This window comes from Varanus komodoensis, unplaced genomic scaffold (assembly GCF_004798865.1).
Source record: "Varanus komodoensis strain SLA01 unplaced genomic scaffold, ASM479886v1 scaffold73, whole genome shotgun sequence".
NCBI classification, from domain to species: domain Eukaryota; kingdom Metazoa; phylum Chordata; class Lepidosauria; order Squamata; family Varanidae; genus Varanus; species Varanus komodoensis.
In genome coordinates, this window is record NW_025336386.1 from 1,818,042 (window position 1) to 1,836,139 (window position 18,098).

Here is an 18,098-nt window from a genome sequence, read left to right on the forward strand (position 1 = left end):
AATTCTTTTTAAAAGCCACACCAGCTGCTAATTCCAGAACTTGAGTCCTTGTGGATGTAGTACTTACTACAAGAAAAAAGGTCAACTAAGGTCTTGCAAAGCTCCGCCACGATGACACGGCTCTCCTGCGTGTGGCCTGCTCTGCCCCGGCTCTTCACAAACCGGAGGCTCAAAGTGCACAATTCCTACTTCCCCCATTTCTATCATATTGGGTGCCTGCCTGAAAGAAAACTCCTTCCCACAGATCATCAGTTAACAGACTGATGTAGGCGGCCTTGAATGTCACACAAATAGCCACGAGCTGGTATATAGCTGGGGAATCAGCTTCAGGTAACGCCTGCTATGCAAATAGCCAAACACTGGTCCTTCCAAAGCACTATAGGTTCTGGTTCTCCCACATGTATCTATATGAAAGACATTTAAGTCTTAAGTTTATTTTTCAACATTGGTGCTGAAGTTTGCCATGTTATTTTACAATTTTGAGAGAAAAGCATAGGTGTTGCCACTGGGTGTGCTATCAAACAGTAAGCATGCATCAGCTGTTTGAAATCCAGTCCTAAGTTGTGATGAGCAAGTTCTGCTCAGTCCTGGCTTTTGGCTGCTGCCTGGGCCTTGTGTTCTGCAATCATCCGGTGCTTCTGCTTCATGAGACACTTGCGTGCTGATCTGTAGGCACCCAGTTCGCTATCTAAGGCAGAAAAAGCCATGAGTCAACTTTGGCAAAGGCATCAGGAAGGCTGGGACCTGCTGCAACAGCTGCAAGGCCCAAGCAGGTAAACTCACTGGAAGGAGTGCTTTGCTTGGCACTTTTTCTGGGGACTCAAAAGTAAATGCTCTCAGCAGCATTAAGCCTTTACCCAGTTCCATTCCACTATGGAGACTTCATTCCACAAAATTAAGGAAGTCATTCCTCTTTTGCCCAGAAGGGAGAGGTTAGGTGCTGCCTGATGCTGTGCTAAACTTGGGAGACCATATGGTCCAGTCCTCCGTCAGCTTCACTGGCTTCCCATTGAAGCCCGGGCCCAATTCAAGGTGTTGATTATGACCTACAAAGCCCTAAACGGCTTGGGTCCGGGCTACCTGAACGAGCGCTTACGTCCGTATATGCCCGACCGCCCTTTGAGATCTGCGGGAGAGTCCCTTCTCCGGGAACCCTCCATGAAAGAAATTAGGAGAGTAAGTACCCGGAGGAGGGCTTTCTCTGCGGTGGGGCCCAACCTATGGAATTCACTCCCCAAAGAGGTCCGCCTGGCACCGTCGTTACTGGTTTTTCGGCGCCAGGTAAAGACCTTTTTATTTAAACATCATTTCAATTGTTAAAACATATGATCTGGCCTGGGCAACTACTTCTTCCTTCTCTTTCTCATCCTATATTTTTATTTTATACTGATAATTTTAATTTTGTATTTGTAAATCAATGTATTTTTTGTATTTTTATATTTAATGGTAATTTATTATGTACTATTGTATTTCAATGTATTTTATCATGTTGTAAGCCGCCCCGAGGTTTCGGCAAGGGGCGGCATAGAAATGTAATAATAACAACAACAACAACAACAACAACAACAACAACATGGACAAGCAGAGGCCAGGGCGTGCTGACAGAGCCTTCTGGGGAGAGTCCCCGCTTGGGGGGGAAGCTTGCCGACCAGCCACTCTTCCCTCCTCCAGGGGATGTGACCTAGCCTTTGATGCACCTACTTCTGCAGGACTGGAAAACGGGAAATCCTGCCGTCCGTTCAGAACTTCCTCTTCACCCCCACTGGTCAACTGCTGCCTTGCCTTTCTTTCGAGACTGACTGGGGCAGCTTCTACTGGAGGGCCTGCTTCCTCTGGGATGATGAGATCCAGGGCTACCCACCCAGCCCTGAAGGAAGGGCTTCCCGAGACTAGCTGGCCTCATTACTCTGGAGCAGTGTTGGCCCCACAGGGCCAGCCCTGCAGCCAAAGAAACGGGGGGCGGGGGGGGGGCGGGCAAAGCTGGACTCACATCTGCTCTCGTACGCCTGGCTCACGTCTTTGAACTGCTGCAGCTCCGCGGCACAGTTCTGCAGGAAGCTAGGCCCTTCCCGTTGCTTGCAAGCCTCTAATCTGTCCTGGATTATTTTCACAATTTGTTGATCGACTTTGCTGTGGAAACAAAAGTGGGAGGAAGGCACACACAAACTTTATGCTACAATATATTTATTTAGGCCCACCCCCAAACAGGAATGTTGCACTGGAGGAAGTTTAGCAGAAAGGGAAGACATGGCAGCACACAGTCTAATGTTTGTCATTAGAAACAAAGCAACACAGAAACACAGTGAGTCAGAAGGGGCCTCCCGGGCCATCCAGTCTGACCCCCGGCTCCAGCTGGCTCTGCTCACGACATGCCTATACCATGTGCACGTCCAGCCTGTCCTTGAGCACCCTCAACCGATGGGGCCTCCACCACCTCCAGGGGAAGCCCATTCCATACCCTAGAACAGTGATGGCAAACCTTGTAGAGACTGAGTGCCCAAACTGCAACCCAAAACCCACGTATTTATCGCAAAGTGCCAACACTGCAATAAAACTTGCGTACTGAGATGCTACAGATTCAAATATGCCGGGGGACAGCACATTAAAAGAATCTCAGTCCCTTAATTAGAACATCTCTTTGCTAAATCTTAGATATTAAATTTCAATTTTTTCATAAGAAAACTCAAAGCTAAAATCTTGTGTTAATAAAAATGAGTGTATTAAAACTCATAGCCAGTCCAAGCAAGTATGTGGCAGTGCACTGACCTGCCACGCAAAAGCCAGTCATGAGTCGTGGCTAATGAGCTGCTGCTCATGGCATCATTACCTGGCGCCGCTACTCCTCTTGAAGCATGCGCACGGCCCCTATGTGCACTGTTCTCGGCTCGGCTGCTGGGGCGACTTGGTTCACGTGCCGACAGATAGGGTTCCGCGTGCCTGCTGTGGCCCGTGAGCCATAGGTTCACCACCACTGCCGCAGGGGTACTATCTGGCAGGAAGTGCTTCCTGGCATCCAAATGGAACCTTGGCTCCCTGAGCTTTGCTCCACTGGAATGTGTCCTGCCCTCCTCCATAGGGGAAAACAGGCCTTGACCCACCTCCGTGTGACACCCTCACATTCCTGTATGTCGCCAACAGATCCTCTCGGAATCTCCTCCAGCCTTAAAAGGCCCAGTTCAAGGGAGGCATTACTGCCACTCTGTAGGACTCTGGTGCACCCGCAACTAGAGAATTGTGTCATTATTTTTACCCAATCACCCCTACTGATACCCCTCTTCAAATCCCTGCATTGGTTTCCCATCTGTTCTTGGATCACGCATAGGTTTTTCGTCCTTACTTCTAAAACCCTCCATAGCCTTGCTTCTCTTTACCCATTCTTACATCCTAACCCATCCCCTCTGGTGCCTTGGCTCCTCCATCTCCATTTCTCACGGGTTCCCTGGGCCAACTCACTTTTTCCCTAATGCCTGAAACTGCATCCCAGAACCTCTCTCATGCCCGGAACTTGTAGCCCTCTGCTTCACCATTTCCATGAAGGCACTGGAGCTATCCGCTTGCCCACATAATCCCCCGTAACCGCACAGGAGCATCTGTCCTTGCAGTGCTTTCAGATTCCTCCTGTCAATCCTTGCCTATGGGAACAGGGCGACTGACTGATCAGATGGGAAGAATAATGCCTGCATGTTTTTTCCATGTTTCTAAGCACAAGCATTAGCCTTCCTTTTGGAAAAGCAACAACTCGAATACAGCACTGAGAGGAGCCTAGAATCTCCCGCTCGGATTCTTCCTTTTCCCTTGCTCAAAATATGGTCCTGCAATCAGCTCAAGAGCAAGTCACAGCTCTAAGCTCCCAACAGGACTTTGTTCTATGCAGCTCTTGCAGGAGTTTCAAAGTTTGCCTCTTCAGCTGGCAAGTCGTAACAACTTTCTAGCAGATCTATCCTGAAAACCCAATACAATCAACAAAAGCAAAACCAACCCAGGTAGCAATTCCAGCACTGAATCAACAATATATTGTACTTTTATATTTTGCAAGCCGTCCTGAGCGCTTGGCGATAGGACGGGATACAAATGCCTGTAATAAATAAATAAAACTAGATAGCAAGATGACTAGGGAAAGCAACCACGGAATCTTGCTTTTCTGCAACCTGTCTCACTGGATATGTTTAGCAGGGCAGAGAACCGAGTACGTGCAACTGTAAAGTAGTAGCTACAGTATGATGCTGTAATATTCCCACTTCTGGAGAGAGTGTACTGCTGCTAAGCCATTTAAACAGGAGGACAAGGCAGTACCCCTCACCCCTTCCACAAAATATCAGCTGGAAGCAAACAAGTGCAGAAAGACAGACATACTAATCTCTTTCCCACTGCATCTCTGCCTCATAGATGCACAAGATATCATCCTCCATGCATTCTGTAAGGTCTGGCACACGGCGGAAATTCTGGTGATAATAATAAATTCTGTTCTTTTCATGCTGCCGTTCGATCCATTCTGCAGAAATGAAACATTCAGACACTTTTTATGATACACCGCAGAGAGGACTTTAAAGCAGTAAGAACAAATGGCAAATTCAACCTGGATGTGAAAATGCAAGATTCTTGGCAAAGGACAATTATGGTCCCTCCAGCCTTCAGACAGCTTGCTTTACTTACCCGGAAAAGTAAACGAATCTCCTAAAAACAATACTATCATGAGAGATCTATGTTTTAGTGCCCACTCAGCCATTGAGTCGTCCTTTGGGTGGCTTTGGGCCTGCCCCAGGCTCTCAGCCTAGACCCACCTCACAGGATGGTTGCTGTGAGGATAAAAACGGAAAGCAGGACTACATAAGCCACCTTGGTTCTTCACCAGAGGGGAAAAGGCAGGAGAGATATGCAGTATAGTAATAAGAATGTCCATCGCTTTGACTGCTGGAACAGCAGACAACACAATATACCAGTTCTTTGCATAAGAAGCAAGAGAGTTCTAAAAGGGAACTACAGCCCTTCCAACCTCTCTCCCCAACCTACCTCCGCTGCCCCATTTATCAAACCCTACTCCAGTCTGGAGTGGCCTGCCGCTACTGCGCACTCCAATGACCATCCGCCTCACCCAGAATAAGCAACGGCCAGAGACAAGAGCTTGTAGTCCAAAGGATCTGGGGCCACTCAATCTGTGAGCGTTCAGCACTCAGCTGGAAAAGGAACAGGTGGTCCAACAGATGCTGGGCAGCAACTCCCAGAAGCCCTTGCCAGCAGCCTCGCCTCTCGTCTTAGCCCCTTTGGCCCCGCCCCCTACGGCTTCGCCCCGCCTCACCCCTCCAGGCCGTGACCGGCTTGTCCACCGTGTAGTAAAAGATCTTATCGAGAAGGTCGAGCGGGTTGGGGATGCTCGTCTGGGGGTTCGGCGCCGGCGTGCGCTGCGGCGGCTCGCGGTACACGTCGCGGTCTGGCTTTTCAGGCATCTCCGCGCGGGTAGCAGCAGCCCGTGCGAGCGCGCAGCAGGACAAAATGGCAGCCCGCAACCAGAGCACCGGGTCGGGACAAAAATGGAGGGCGCATGCGCAGCAAGTGGCGGAGCGCGCGCTGCATGACGGGAGGCGAGGGTGCTACGAAGGCCTCCAGGGCGGAGCGCGCGGTGCTGCTCGCTCGCTCGCGCGCGCTCTCGCTCTCTCTCTCTCTCTCTCTCTCTCTCCCTTTTTTCAATGTATTCCCGGGGAAGGCTGGGGGATGTAGTTCAGGTGGCAGGCGCCCTCCTCCAGGGCACGCCCTGCGCGGTTTGCCACAATTCATGGAAACGCGGCCCTGGGGCACCGTTACAGCAGTACAGTTGTGCAGTACTGAACTTTCTAGCACGTCGACGGTCAAAACAGTTTTAGCAGCAGCCAGACCTGTTGGAAACCGCTGGGCAGAAATGCCCCACCGAGCCGTTTATCGTTGTTCGTGGCTCTCCGCGCTCCGGGCTCCCTCGGGTGGACTTCATTCAGTTTTGCAAACGTGCGGGGCGTGATGCGCCTTCGTCGAGCGAGAACACGGGGCGTGAAGCCCGCTGGGCTTCCCCGGCTCGCCTCCCTTCAGCTGTGCCCAGCTTCCTGGGATGGAAGAAGTGCCTGGCGCAACCCAGCACAGGCGCAGGGGACACTGCGTGCCAGGGAAATGCGGATCGGCGAGAGCAAATCAGACGACCGGTTTGAGTTTTATTACATTTCGCAAGCTCCCATGCCGCTTCTGTGCCACACCACAGCGAAGCACTGTGGGCAGAGCGCAACTGGAGAGGTCAAGTAAAGGCATAATCCCGCTTAGGTTTAGACAAGAAAGCCCTGTAACTGCCCGCATGCCAGTCCCAGGGCGCACCAGTCTGCACCCCGATCGATCGCCTTCTCCTGCGTTCGGCGGTGCAGGAGAGCCAGACGAGGGCTGCAGAGAGGCGCACGGGGCGGCCTGTGCAGCAGGGGAGCTGCCCTGTGGCTGTGGGCCAGATGTGCTTCCAGCCTGGCATGCCGGCAGGATCACCCGCTGGCAGGGGGCAGCCACAGCGGAGTTGTGGGTGTGGGGCGGGAGACACCACACTGCGCACCTGGCCCGCGAGGCAGCGGAAGAAAGGGAGAGCCAGCCGGGGGGGCCCTTGCTCCTGGCAGGCCTGAGAGCCTGGGAGGGGCCCACGGAGGGAGAGTGGCGGCACGCATGGACCCGGTTCTCTTGCTGCTGTGGGCTGCCCACGCATGCCACGAAGGGACAGCTGCATGTTCACATGTGGGGCTTCTTCACGAGACATGAATCCTTCCATGGGGCGTTCACTCAAGCCCAAAGATGCGCCCAGACCTCCTGGTCCTGCCCTGTGTGCGCAGATGTGGAACGGTGCCGGAGCCACCCGTGCGGAAACGCGGTTCCTGCGGGGAGGCGATCTTCCCCAGCACAGGGCTGGGTCCCGCGGGGCAGCGAGGGCAGAGTTTGCCCCTTCCCTTGATCCAGGCGGAGATGGTGACCGCCCGTGGACACACTCTTGCCTTTGGGAGGGGCGGGGCTTGCAGTAAACTGAGACTCCGGCCTCGAGAGTGACCTTTCGTCGCTCTGCGACTGCTGTCAGTTTGCCTGGGCATGAAATGAATATAGCATCAGAGTGAAGGCAGCTGCTAAATTTATGTCTTGGGCTGAGAAGCATCTTTGGCATTAGGGGACTGAAGTGCTTGCTGGAGCCTCTTTCCTCGCTGCCAGCCTGGGCTGAAGACGTCTGATTATGGTACCGACTTGCTGTCTGACTGGTTGGGCGGGCGGGCGGGCGACTCGGTTGCTTTGCGGCGGGGGATCCATGGTGGGCACCGACCTCCTGGCACTTCTGTGTGGGCAATTTACCATGCGGAGCACATGCTGAGCCACACGCCGTTCACGGGGGCTCTCAGAGGCGCCCGGAACACCCTCGCTAGGATGGCCGCCTGCCGTCAGCCACGCCTCTCCGCTGCCCGTCTGCCCTGCGAGTGCCGGCCCTGCAGCTGGGGCAAGTGGCGGTGGGCCTCGGGGGCACTTTTCGCTGACTGGCCGGGGCCGGGCACAGGGGCTGGGCGTCGTCCAGGCAGGACTTGCACTCGGGCCCGTTCCCCCATCACAACTGACGCCAGCGGCTCAGAGCCTTTTCCCCGGGATGACGAGGGCAGTGTGTGCGTTGCCCGTTTGCTTTTGATTTTCGCCAGGGCTGGTGGGGAAGAAGGGCTTAGAAACACCCCCATGCACCGTTGCTCCAGCAGGCGGGCATCACTTTGTCCAAGGTGGGGTCTTGCGCGGAAAATGCCAGTGCTTGCTTGTCTCCCCCAGCAGTTCGAGCGGACCTGCCTGGCTGCACCGGCCTCTTGGTCCCCGGGGCAGGTTCCCCGTTCTTTCCCTTGTCCATTCAGACTTCTAGAGCTCAAGCATGAGAAGCTGAAACCTGAAGGAAGGCAACTCCAGTATACTAATGAACATTTTAAAAGGCTTCTCCAAATTCTCGCCTGTCGCAAAAAATGGGATCGTTATACACTGGGGAGAAACACCACGCAATCACCCATGTCGCAGTAAACACTAACAATACTGGAGTGGGAGCCTGTAAGCGTCCCAGGGCCATAATAGTGCTTCTAAAGCGAGGTGGTGCTTTGCCTGGCAGCTTTTGATATGTGGCATTAAAAGACTAACAAAGTCAGCACTGTCACCACGTGCTCAGAGAGGAAGTGCTCCAGCCAGGTATTCCCCTCTCCAGGACAGGGAGGAGGAGCAGCCACTCCACCTTTTGTTCCGTAACAGATTCCCTGCAGTATGAAAAAGGATAGAGGAAGCGGTAGGAGAGCACAGGGATGGCCTGAGAGGAAGGCGGTGACACTGAGGCACCCTGTCCCCAGAAAACTCCAGGGACGGGGCAGAGCGAGTCCATGGAAGAGTCCTGGTTACCTGAAGGAGCGCTTGCATCCATATATGCCCACCCGCCCCCTGAGATCTGCGGGAGAGGCCCTTCTCCGGGAACCCTCCGTGAAAGAAATTAGGAGGGTGGGTACTCAGAGGAGGGCTTTCTCTGTGGTGGCGCCTAAGTTATGGAATGCGCTCCCCAGAGAGGTCCGCCTGGCGCCGTCGTTATTTGTTTTTCGGCGCCAGGTGAAGACCTTTTTATTTAAGTGTCATTTTAATTGTTAATATTATTTGATTTTATCTGGCCAGGGCGACTTATTTTATATTGTTATTTTTTTGTATTTTAACTTAATGTTGAGTCGCCCCGAGGCTTTGGCGAATGGGGCAGCATAGAAATGTTTTAATAAAGAATAAATAAATAAATAAGGACGAACCTTGCCTGGGAGCAGCCTGCTTCCTTCTCCCGGCTGCCCCTGGAAGCCCCAGGCCCCGTGCAGGGTGCGAGTTGGAATGGGGTGGTGTGAGCCGGCGGCCCCCAAAAGCAGGGGGCTGGACCCATGGCTGCCTTGGCCCCTTCCAGCCACTATGCTAGGAGGGTCCCTCATTTCTGGCACTCTGTCCACGCCGGAGCCACCCGGCTGCCTGGGCAAAGCCCACAGGCAGCGCACGAGCGCCACAGTCCTGCTCAGGCAACGGCCTGCACCGCGCACTGTAGGTCTGCGCCTTATGAATCAGCCCTGAATCTCCCGCTATTCAACATCATGGGATGGTTGCCGGTTCTAGTATGAGAGCAGATTGTTCTCCCTATCCACTTTCTTCACAGCGTCTTCATTCTGTACAACTACCATGCCTTTTGCTTGCCTTTTTTCTAAGCTAGGCCTCCCCAGACACTGGCCATTCCCCTGTAGGGGAGTTTCTCCAGGCTCTTGATTATTTTTGTTGCCCTTTTCTTCTCCCTTCCAAAGCCTGCAAGGCACTGTGTGATCCGAGCAGGACACAGTACTCCGCACGTGGGAGCTTCTGCATGAAAAAGGCACTCCGGCATCAAACCAGGTGGCCCATCCCCACGACAGCTCAGCTCCCCCTGAGCTGGACCAGTAAGCCGACAGGATTCAGCAGTTTGATGTGGAGTCAACACACCGATCCAGCCAGGCCGCGGGAGTTTGCGTTGGCAATTGCTTGCCGAAATCCCAAGCAAAGACACATCCTTCTTATCTCTGAGACCTTCTGAAGAAGTTCTAGCACCAAGATGTCCTTCCCATAAGGGGCATAGGAGGCTCTTGGTAAATATAAGTCTGGGAGAGTGGAACATAGGAGTAACTTGCGCTCTCTTTTTGTGCTCCTTCCAGTCCCATCGCAAGTTTTCTGCCCCCAGGCATGGCCACCTGGGCTTCCTTCCGCACAAGAGGAGCCGCCGTCACCGAGGGAAGGTGAAGACGTGGCCCAAAGACGACCCTAGCAAGCCTGTCCACCTGACTGCCTTCCTGGGTTATAAAGCTGGCATGACTCACATCTTGCGGGAAATCCACAGGCCAGGGCTAAGTACGTCGCGAATGTTTGGATGTGTGCTTCCCCAAGAGAGGGGAGCCTTTTGGTGCAGGCAGGAAGTGAAGAACTTGCCATCTTTTGACTATACTCGGTTTGTGGGAATTGGAAGGACGCCTGCTTTTCATCATGCCAAAGTTCCCACATTAGCTACCTGACAGTTAAAAGGGTCAGGCAGCAGAAGGTAATGTGGAAGAAGTCTGCCTGGCATTCCAGAGAGCAGCTGCCGAAATGATTAGGCAATGGAAGTGCGGATCCTCTTTCAGCCTGGGGCTGCATTCCACCTCTGAGAAGATATGTGGGGCGGGGGGTGCAGCTAAAGGAATAAGGGACAGGGCCCAAACTCCCAGAATGCCAGCAAATTTTAGCTTAAAGCTCTAGCTGCCAGCAATGGGCCTTTAGAAGAGGCCTGTCGACTTTTTAGAGAAGGGAACAAAATGCACAAGAGCTAGGAAACTTCCAAATTGGGGAAGAGGAGGTGAGGCCAGGGAAATGGGGCCTGGGCTTTCTGGGGAACCCCAGAGCGCTGATTTGGTCTCTGTGATAGATGGACTTGGGAAGTTCTTCTGTTCATATGAAATGGATCCCATCCAGTTGAGTTTGGAAAAGTGCAGAGAAGTCCGATGGAAATGATCAGGGGACCGTATCAACTGGGACTGTTCAGCTTAGCAAAAAGGCGAGGAAGGTGAGGCGTGAGGGAGGTGCTGAAAATAACGTGTGGTGAGGAGAAAGGGGCAGGGAGAGATTCCTCTCCCTCTCCCATCACGCCTGGACCCAAAGGGGTCACCCAGGAAGCTGAGGGGTGGGAGGCCTGGGACAGACGGAGGAATCCCTTCGTCACACAACACATGGTTAAACGATGGACTTCTCTGGTGCGGGAAGTGGTGATGGCCGCCAGTCCGGACGGACGGATTCTTGAGGGAGGGGCTGCCGGGGCTGCTCGCCTCGCTGGCCGTGGGCTCCCTCCTGCAGCAGAGGCGGGTGGCGCGCCTGCAGACCCCCGTGGCGGGGGTGCTGCACCCCTCCTGCTGGAGGGAGCCGTGGGCAGCTGGCTTGCCACCGTGTGTGCCAGACTGGAAGGGCCTTTGGTCCGATCTGGCATGGTCTTACCATACAAAAAAACAAACTAATGGAATAATCTACCTGTGAAGGCCCTTTTGGTAGTGACACATCAAACGGCTTCTTAACAAAAACACATGCTGTATTGGAACTGGCTGATATATTTGTGTTTGTTATTTCCTTGAACTGAACTGAACTGTCTCTGCTGCTCTCCTGTAAGCCATACAAATAGTTATTAAAAGTGTTAGAACTTTCCAAATCCAGCTGGACCCCGGAGCTGGAGCACGTCTCTGCTCCCCACTGTATAACCCTGGGCAGCTCTGGCCATTTTGCTGATGAACGTGTTGCCAAGTGTGCTTGGGTGCGTTCCTTTCACTTTCAGAGGTTTCTAAAAGAGAGGAGGTAGAAGCAGTCACCGTCATAGAGACGCCGCCCCTGGTGCTTGTTGGTGTGGTGGGGTACATTGAGACACCACGGGGGCTGAGGAACTTCAAGACCATTTTTGCAGAGCACATCAGTGACGAGTGCAGGAGGCGCTTCTACAAGAACTGGTGAGCGAGATCCGCGGGAGAGACTGAGGGCGAAGCAGAGCTTGGCCTGCATGGAAAAACGCCTAGTCTGCCACCCAAGGGTCCATCGGAGAAATCTTCTCTGGTTGGAGGTTTGCTGCGTCAGATGCTTTCTTGTGCCTTGCAGAGCTGAATAAAATAATTGGGTCCTGTGGATTATGTAAACACAAAGCACACACGGTTCCCCAAAGCTTGGGGCTCCTTCCCAATTTGTCCCAAAGAGACCTAGTTACGGTGCCAGCCCCTCCGTCTGAGGTTGGCGCCATGCAGATGCAGCTTCGGATGGCGAGGGGACGCCAGGAAGGCCTTCTGCAGCTGACCTGAGCCGCTGGGCAGGCCCGTGCGGGAGGCGTGGCCCTTTAGGTCCCTGGTCCCAAGCTGAGTTTCAAGGGGGAAACTTGTGTTTTTTCCCTCAATTTACTGGCAACTTGTTTGCTAATTCCTTGCTTATTTTTCTTGAGCATTTTTATGCCACTCCTCAGCAAAAAATAAAACAGCGTTCCTGAAGTAGCTTATTGCTTGGCTTATTAATGAGCAAACAAGACAAGCCCTCCCCCTTGAGAAGGAAGAAGGAACGGGGAAGGAAGCAGATCCGCCCCAGGAGGTCCTGGTGGGGCAGCCCTGCTTCCCGTTCATTTCCTGCCAGCAGGGGGCAGGCCACTCCGTTCTTTGCCGCCTCCTGCTTCCCCACTGGGCAGCTGATGTTGGAAATGTGCCCGTGAGGGAAAATGCCTCTTTCTTTCAGGCACAAGAGCAAGAAGAAGGCGTTCACCAAGTACTGCAAGAAATGGCAGGATGAGGCCGGGAAGAAGCAGCTGGAGAAAGACTTCGCAGCCATGAAGAAGTACTGCAAGATCATTCGTGTCATTGCGCACACCCAGGTAAGCGCTGCCCAGCGGTCTTCGTGCTGGGAGGGAAGGGGTCGGCCGGGTCAGCATCTTGGTGCGAGCTTATCTCCTTAATAGCAGGAGTTAAAGAAACCCTACACTCTATACAGCCCTGGTTTTGTCTCACAAAGCCGGCCTGGCTGGCCAGTTTCGATGTAAAAAGATGCTAGCGAGTTGCTTCTTGCCTTGATCTGCGAGGAAAGGGTGCGGGGACAAGACCAGCTCCGGAGCATCCGGCATCGCAGCAATGGGCCACTTTTGCCAAGCGGGCCTGCAGGCCCCAACATGTGGCTGCCTGCGGAAGGAGCCGGAGGGCAGTGCACGTGGGTGGGTGCAGACAGCCCACCGAGGCCTTCCGGTTCTTGTCTGGGCTAATTAGACCCAGGCTCCCCCGCTCAGCGTGCCACCTGGGCGGCGGACTCCGCCGCACCTGTATCAGCGCTTTGTCTCCGAGAGGCTGACCTGAGTCTCCAGCACTTCTGGCAGGCCCCGCAGCCCCCGGCAGGATGAGGTCCCTGGGAAGGGCGGGGGCTCTTTTGGGCACATCCAGGCCCCCACTCTCACAGCGGCTGGGGCCAGGCTGGGGCACGTGTGCTGGCCCGAGCGTGCAGCGGCTGGGCGCCGGGTCACGCTGCGCCCCTTGGCTGCAGATGAAGCTGCTTCCGCTGCGCCAGAAGAAAGCCCACCTCATGGAGATCCAGCTGAACGGCGGCACCGTGGCGGAGAAGGCCGACTGGGCTCGCGAGCGGCTGGAGAAGCAGGTCTCCGTGCACAGCGTCTTCAGCCAGAACGAGATGATCGATGTCATCGGGGTCACCAAAGGGCATGGGATGAAAGGTAGGAGGGCGAGGGTGGCCCCCGGCATAGACGCTGGGCTGGTGGCCGTGGGAGCGGAGCTGGCATGCCACTGGTGGGGGTGGAGGAAAGATGGGAGCCAAGGGGCTCAAGGGGCACCGTCAGGCGCAGAGAGCCTGGCCGGCCAGCACCCTTGGGAAAGGCTGCTTCCCCAGCCTGGCGTCCGCTGGGCGCACGGGACTGCAGCTCCCGACGTTCCTGGCTAGCAGCCAATGCATCCAAAGGGCGCCAGGCCGGGGAAGGCTGATCCCGGCTGCCTCGGCTCGGCTCGGCTTGGAGAACAGGCTGCCTCCCTCCCTCCCTCGCTTACCACGGGCCTTTCTTATGCAGGAGTGACCAGCCGGTGGCACGCCAAGAAGCTCCCGAGAAAAACACACAAGGGGCTGCGCAAGGTGGCCTGCATCGGGGCCTGGCACCCTGCCCGGGTGGGCTACTCCATCGCCCGGGCTGGCCAGAAGGGCTACCACCACCGCACGGAGCTCAACAAGAAAGTAGGGCGCCTGCCGCTCTCCCTCTGCAGAGCCCCCCCGTTCCCCAGAAGGGGCCCGGCCCCAAGGAGGCCGCGTGCCGGTGGGGGAGGCTCTTGGGCAGGCCCGCCAGAGCAGCGCGGGGCGCGACGAGGCCGCCGGCCGAGCTCTTTGGGGCCCATCTCTCCCCCATCTGCACTTGCTCATCGGTCACGCCACGGCCAGATGTGGCACCCCCCCATTCTGCGCAGGGTCGTGCCCACTTCCGTGCTGGCTGTCAGTCGTTGGGGTTCTCTCGGCTTTGCGCCCACGCAGGAGCAGTTCCCGGGAAGCGGCTCCCTGGCAGCCAGAGCGGGGTTGAGCTCGCCATGGCCCGGGCTGGCTTTGGCCCCCGAGTTAATGCTGGGACTCTCGCACTCTTCAGTGCGCTGCGGGCACAGCTCGCTCTCATCTGTTTCCTGTAGATTTACCGCATTGGCCACGGGGTCCACGTAGAGGACGGCAAAGTGGTGAAGAACAATGCATCCACCACGTACGACACGACTGAGAAAACCATCACCCCCTTGGTGAGAGAGCAAGAGCGGGAGGGAGGCGTGGGGCCCCCTGGCTGCCCGCCGGCACCATGGCTGCCTGCCCTGAGCTCTGTCCCTCGCCACCCGCAAGGCTTTCGTTCCTTGCGAGAGGGACTGCAGGGGAGCCCGGCTGGCCTTGGCTTGGGGAATCGGGGGGCCAGAGGCTGAGCAGCGGGGCTGCAGTGCCAGGCTGTGCCCCTCAGGATGCCACTGGCGTCCCTGGCTGGGGATGATGGGGATTGCACTCCAGCGCAGGTGGCGGCCCCGAGGTGAGGACCGTCGCGTTCTGCCTGCTCTCCTTTCTCGGCCTTCACTTGCCTTTCTGCCCACAGGGCGGATTCCCGCACTACGGAGAAGTCAACAACGACTTTGTGATGGTGAAGGGCTGTGTGGTGGGCACCAAGAGGCGGGTGCTCACCCTTCGGAAGGTGAGGCCTTCAGCAGAGGCTGGGGCCATGCAGGGGAAGGGCCTGCTGGTCTGAGGGGCTGGCTTGATGCCGCTTGCCCACCTCGAACCTGGGAGCCGGTGGGTGCTCAGGCCTGCCGCACCCTCAATTTCCCGTCATGAACTCCTCCGCTGGCCCGAGCCGCCCGAGCCGCCCTCGCTCAGCCGGAGCCGCAGAGGAGGAATAGTGCCGGCCGACCTTGCAGGACCCGAACAAGACCGGGTGGTTCCACGGGCCGCTGCACCGGTGCCTCTGGCATGGTGCCCCGAGTGCCCAGAGGGCAGGCATAACACTTATTTTAAGGGCGACGGCAGCGATAAATTTGGGTCCTCCTGGCCTGGCCGGGGGTCTGTGAGCTAGCTAAGGCGGCTGAGTGGAGCGGAGGTTCTGCCCTTTCTTGTGAAAAGCATCCTGCATCTCATGGGGATTCTGGGATCTGTAATTTGGCGAGGATGTTGAGAAGCGCCTGTGGCCGTTCCCCAGCTGCTCTCCGCCTGAGCACTGCAGAGCTGCGACTCCCAGCTGGAGGGGTGGCAGCGAGGGCTCTTCTGCGGCCCGCCCCGCGGATGCGCCCCCGTGCTCTGCAGACGGCTCGTTGCACATACCGCCATCTCGCCAGCGCTCGTTCCCTCACGCAGCCCTTTCCCCTCCTCCAGTCTCTTCTGGTGCACACGAGCCGGAAGGCCCTGGAGCCGGTGGAGCTGAAATTCATTGACACGACCTCCAAGTTTGGCCATGGCCATTTCCAAACTGCCCAAGAAAAGCGAGCGTTCATGGTGAGTTTTCCCCACATTGGCTGTCAAGTGCAATGCAGGCAAAATCCCTTTGGGAAGGAACAACCCATAGCAGGCCATGTGGGGTACAGCAACAGGCCCAGCCAAAATGTCCACATCCGCACCCCCTGGCCTTTATCGCACAACGTAACACTTTGCGCTTTTCCCCAGAACTGTATGGCCGCAGGTGTGCTTGGGGATAGCGCCTGTTACGGGTGATTCAGGCGTGGTGAAGGGGGAGCGTCTGGAGCTGGATGCCTCTCGGCGCAAGATGGACGGAGGGCGATGTCCGTGCCCCTGCGTGGCCTCCCAGTGCCAGACTCGAGGGGCCCTCCTGGGCCTGTGCGGCCTGGCTGGGCTCTTCACGGGCTCCTCCCGTCCTCCTCAGTTCTTCCGAGACAGGAGTGGGGACAGGTACACCATGAGGCAGAAGGCGAGTCGTCAGCACCTGCACAGAGCCGGTGTGACTGCCCTCACCTTGGGAGAGAGCTGATCACGTGGCCCTTTTCTCCAGGGGGGGCGAAGGGGGGCCATGGAAGGGCCGCCTGAGCACACAAGGCCTCAGCACTGTGTAGCAGCACTCCACTTCTGTCTTCTCCTCCCGCTGCTTGTGGCACTGCGAGCCCTTTCATCGGCGCAAGAGGTGCACCCTGCGCATTCTGGGTTGCGGATTCCCAGGCCGACTCTCCACACGAAGCAGCCACGTTGCCTGGAACCTGAACCCCTGGTCTGAGGCCACCCCGTGTCTCTCTCATAGCCCTCCCATTCCTCGCGGAGACAGAGCAAACACCCAGAGCGTAGGCATGCCTTTCTGTGCCGCCTGTGCGCATGCGCGACACGAACTGCCGTTTCTGTGCCACTTCTTTGTCCTTCCATTTCAGGGCCCACAGAAGAAGCATCTGCTGAAGGGCAAGCAGGAACCCCAGGAGGAGTTGTAAAGGGCCTCTTCCGGGAGGGCATCTCCAAGTTCTCGCTCAGCCCAGAATTGTCCCTGCTTTGTTTGCTCTGCGAACAGCAATAAACAAGATGAACCTGCAATTCAGTGATTTGTACTTGAAATGGAGTTGCTGCCAACAGCCTCTCAACTTCTGCAGCATTTGCATTTAAAGCAAGTTGATAAAGGAAGTGGGCCAGTATTTGGCCAGGGGAACCTCAGGGGACTATTTTAATCTCGGGTCTTTACAGGAGAGGGGAGTTTGCCCATCTAAATTTGGATGGTGACTTCAGCCTGTATCTTCCCCCATTTAAAATGAGCTCTTTCCAGGAAGAGGGCAAGCCAGCCAACCTGCACCCGACCTGCTGTGTTAGACCCATGGATTGCTTTTGATCCAGTTGTTTTCTTCTGAGGTTGTTTCAGGTAACATTACTGGGAATTAGGACACATCTTCCATGTCCACAGTGAGATCTCTTTCGCAAGTTTTTTTAAAATGGAAACAGTGAGAATGCAGATTGCAGCACATCTTCTGGAGTCCCTGTATGATAATATCTACAGGAAGGGAGCAGCATGTCACAATTAGAGTTTTCAGAAATACTGGGTTTTATAAAGGCTGTCCTGAATTTTAGTTTGATTATGCTTTTTTGAGCCATGAGCCCTGGGTCCTTGCAGCCAAGGCTTTATTGCCTCATTCACAGAATTTTACAGGGGCCAAAAGGGGTGTCTAAACAGCATCATCTTTGACCTGTAAGTCTCCTGAGCTTTTTTACTTATTGCAGAAAGCGCACGAAGGAGGAAAGGACAGGATAGTGCACAATGTATTTTGTCCGGAAGTGCCAGAAGCTGTCTGCCAGGGAGCAGCACCCATCTGAAGATGGACAGAGCTGTCCGCCTATTAGAGGAGGTGGCTGTTTATGCGGAAGCTTCAACAGGCATAAACTGGCATTTACACTGCCCTTCTTAATATGTGTGCTATCAATTTGGACTAGTTCTAAGCCCACGTTAACTGTCCGGACGCTCAGTGAAAGAATTTTGGGAACTCTAACCCTGTAGAGATCTCAGATATGGAAGCCGCACAAGGAGACTCGTCTTGGAGGAAGGTGTGACAGCAAAATTGGCTTCGAAGCGGCCTGACTCTGTCCTGACACGGGGGGAGACGTGCAAGACTGTCCTTGGGACGGGAGCGATAGCAAAGGCCAGCGCTCCGCAGCGGTGGGTGCAGGCCTTCATCCCCCCCGGCCCCTCCACTGCGCCTGGCTCGCTTTCACTCGCAAAGGTTCGCAGAGCCCTTTGCGGAGAAGCGACCAGTTCGTGCGCCGTTTGCTTGCCTGAAGCTATTGCTTTGCTAACATGTTTTATTGCGTGGAAGATGGAGCAGTCCTAGGCCGTCCTCCCCATGCAGAGCAGGTTGCGGGATTTATGGAAGCCCCCCGAACGGTCCCACCACTGGACAGAGCCTCTGGCTGCAGGGTCAGAGAGTGGGACCTCATCCCCAAACTTCCTAAGGGTCAAGCATGACCTGATTTTAAGCCCCACACGTTCAGATCCTGCTGTTCAGGCTGGCTGTCCTTTTCAAACAGCTGCTTGCTTTTCAAACTTGGGGTGGGGGGAATCTGGACAAGATTGGGGGGGTTAACTGTTC

At 55.5% G+C, this 18,098-nt stretch overlaps 2 protein-coding genes across 2 annotated transcripts; one reads left to right on the plus strand and one right to left on the minus strand.

Annotated features, from left to right (window-relative positions):
* Nucleotides 1-414: 414 nt before the first annotated feature.
* On the minus strand, nucleotides 415-5,524 carry NDUFB10 (NADH:ubiquinone oxidoreductase subunit B10). Its single transcript, XM_044452520.1, has 4 exons — nucleotides 5,297-5,524; nucleotides 4,354-4,492; nucleotides 1,991-2,130; nucleotides 415-688 (listed from the first exon to the last, which is right to left on the minus strand). Exons 1-4 carry the CDS (start codon nucleotides 5,442-5,444, stop codon nucleotides 582-584), a joined length of 534 nt encoding a protein of 177 aa, XP_044308455.1. The 5' UTR covers nucleotides 5,445-5,524; the 3' UTR covers nucleotides 415-581.
* A 1,469-nt stretch (nucleotides 5,525-6,993) lies between these two features.
* On the plus strand, nucleotides 6,994-16,560 carry RPL3L (ribosomal protein L3 like). The gene is made up of 10 exons (XM_044452518.1): nucleotides 6,994-7,219; nucleotides 9,699-9,891; nucleotides 11,336-11,504; nucleotides 12,268-12,403; nucleotides 13,060-13,246; nucleotides 13,595-13,755; nucleotides 14,196-14,297; nucleotides 14,636-14,731; nucleotides 15,406-15,525; nucleotides 16,404-16,560. Exons 1-10 carry the CDS (start codon nucleotides 7,217-7,219, stop codon nucleotides 16,458-16,460), a joined length of 1,224 nt encoding a protein of 407 aa, XP_044308453.1. The 5' UTR covers nucleotides 6,994-7,216; the 3' UTR covers nucleotides 16,461-16,560.
* Nucleotides 16,561-18,098: the final 1,538 nt, after the last annotated feature.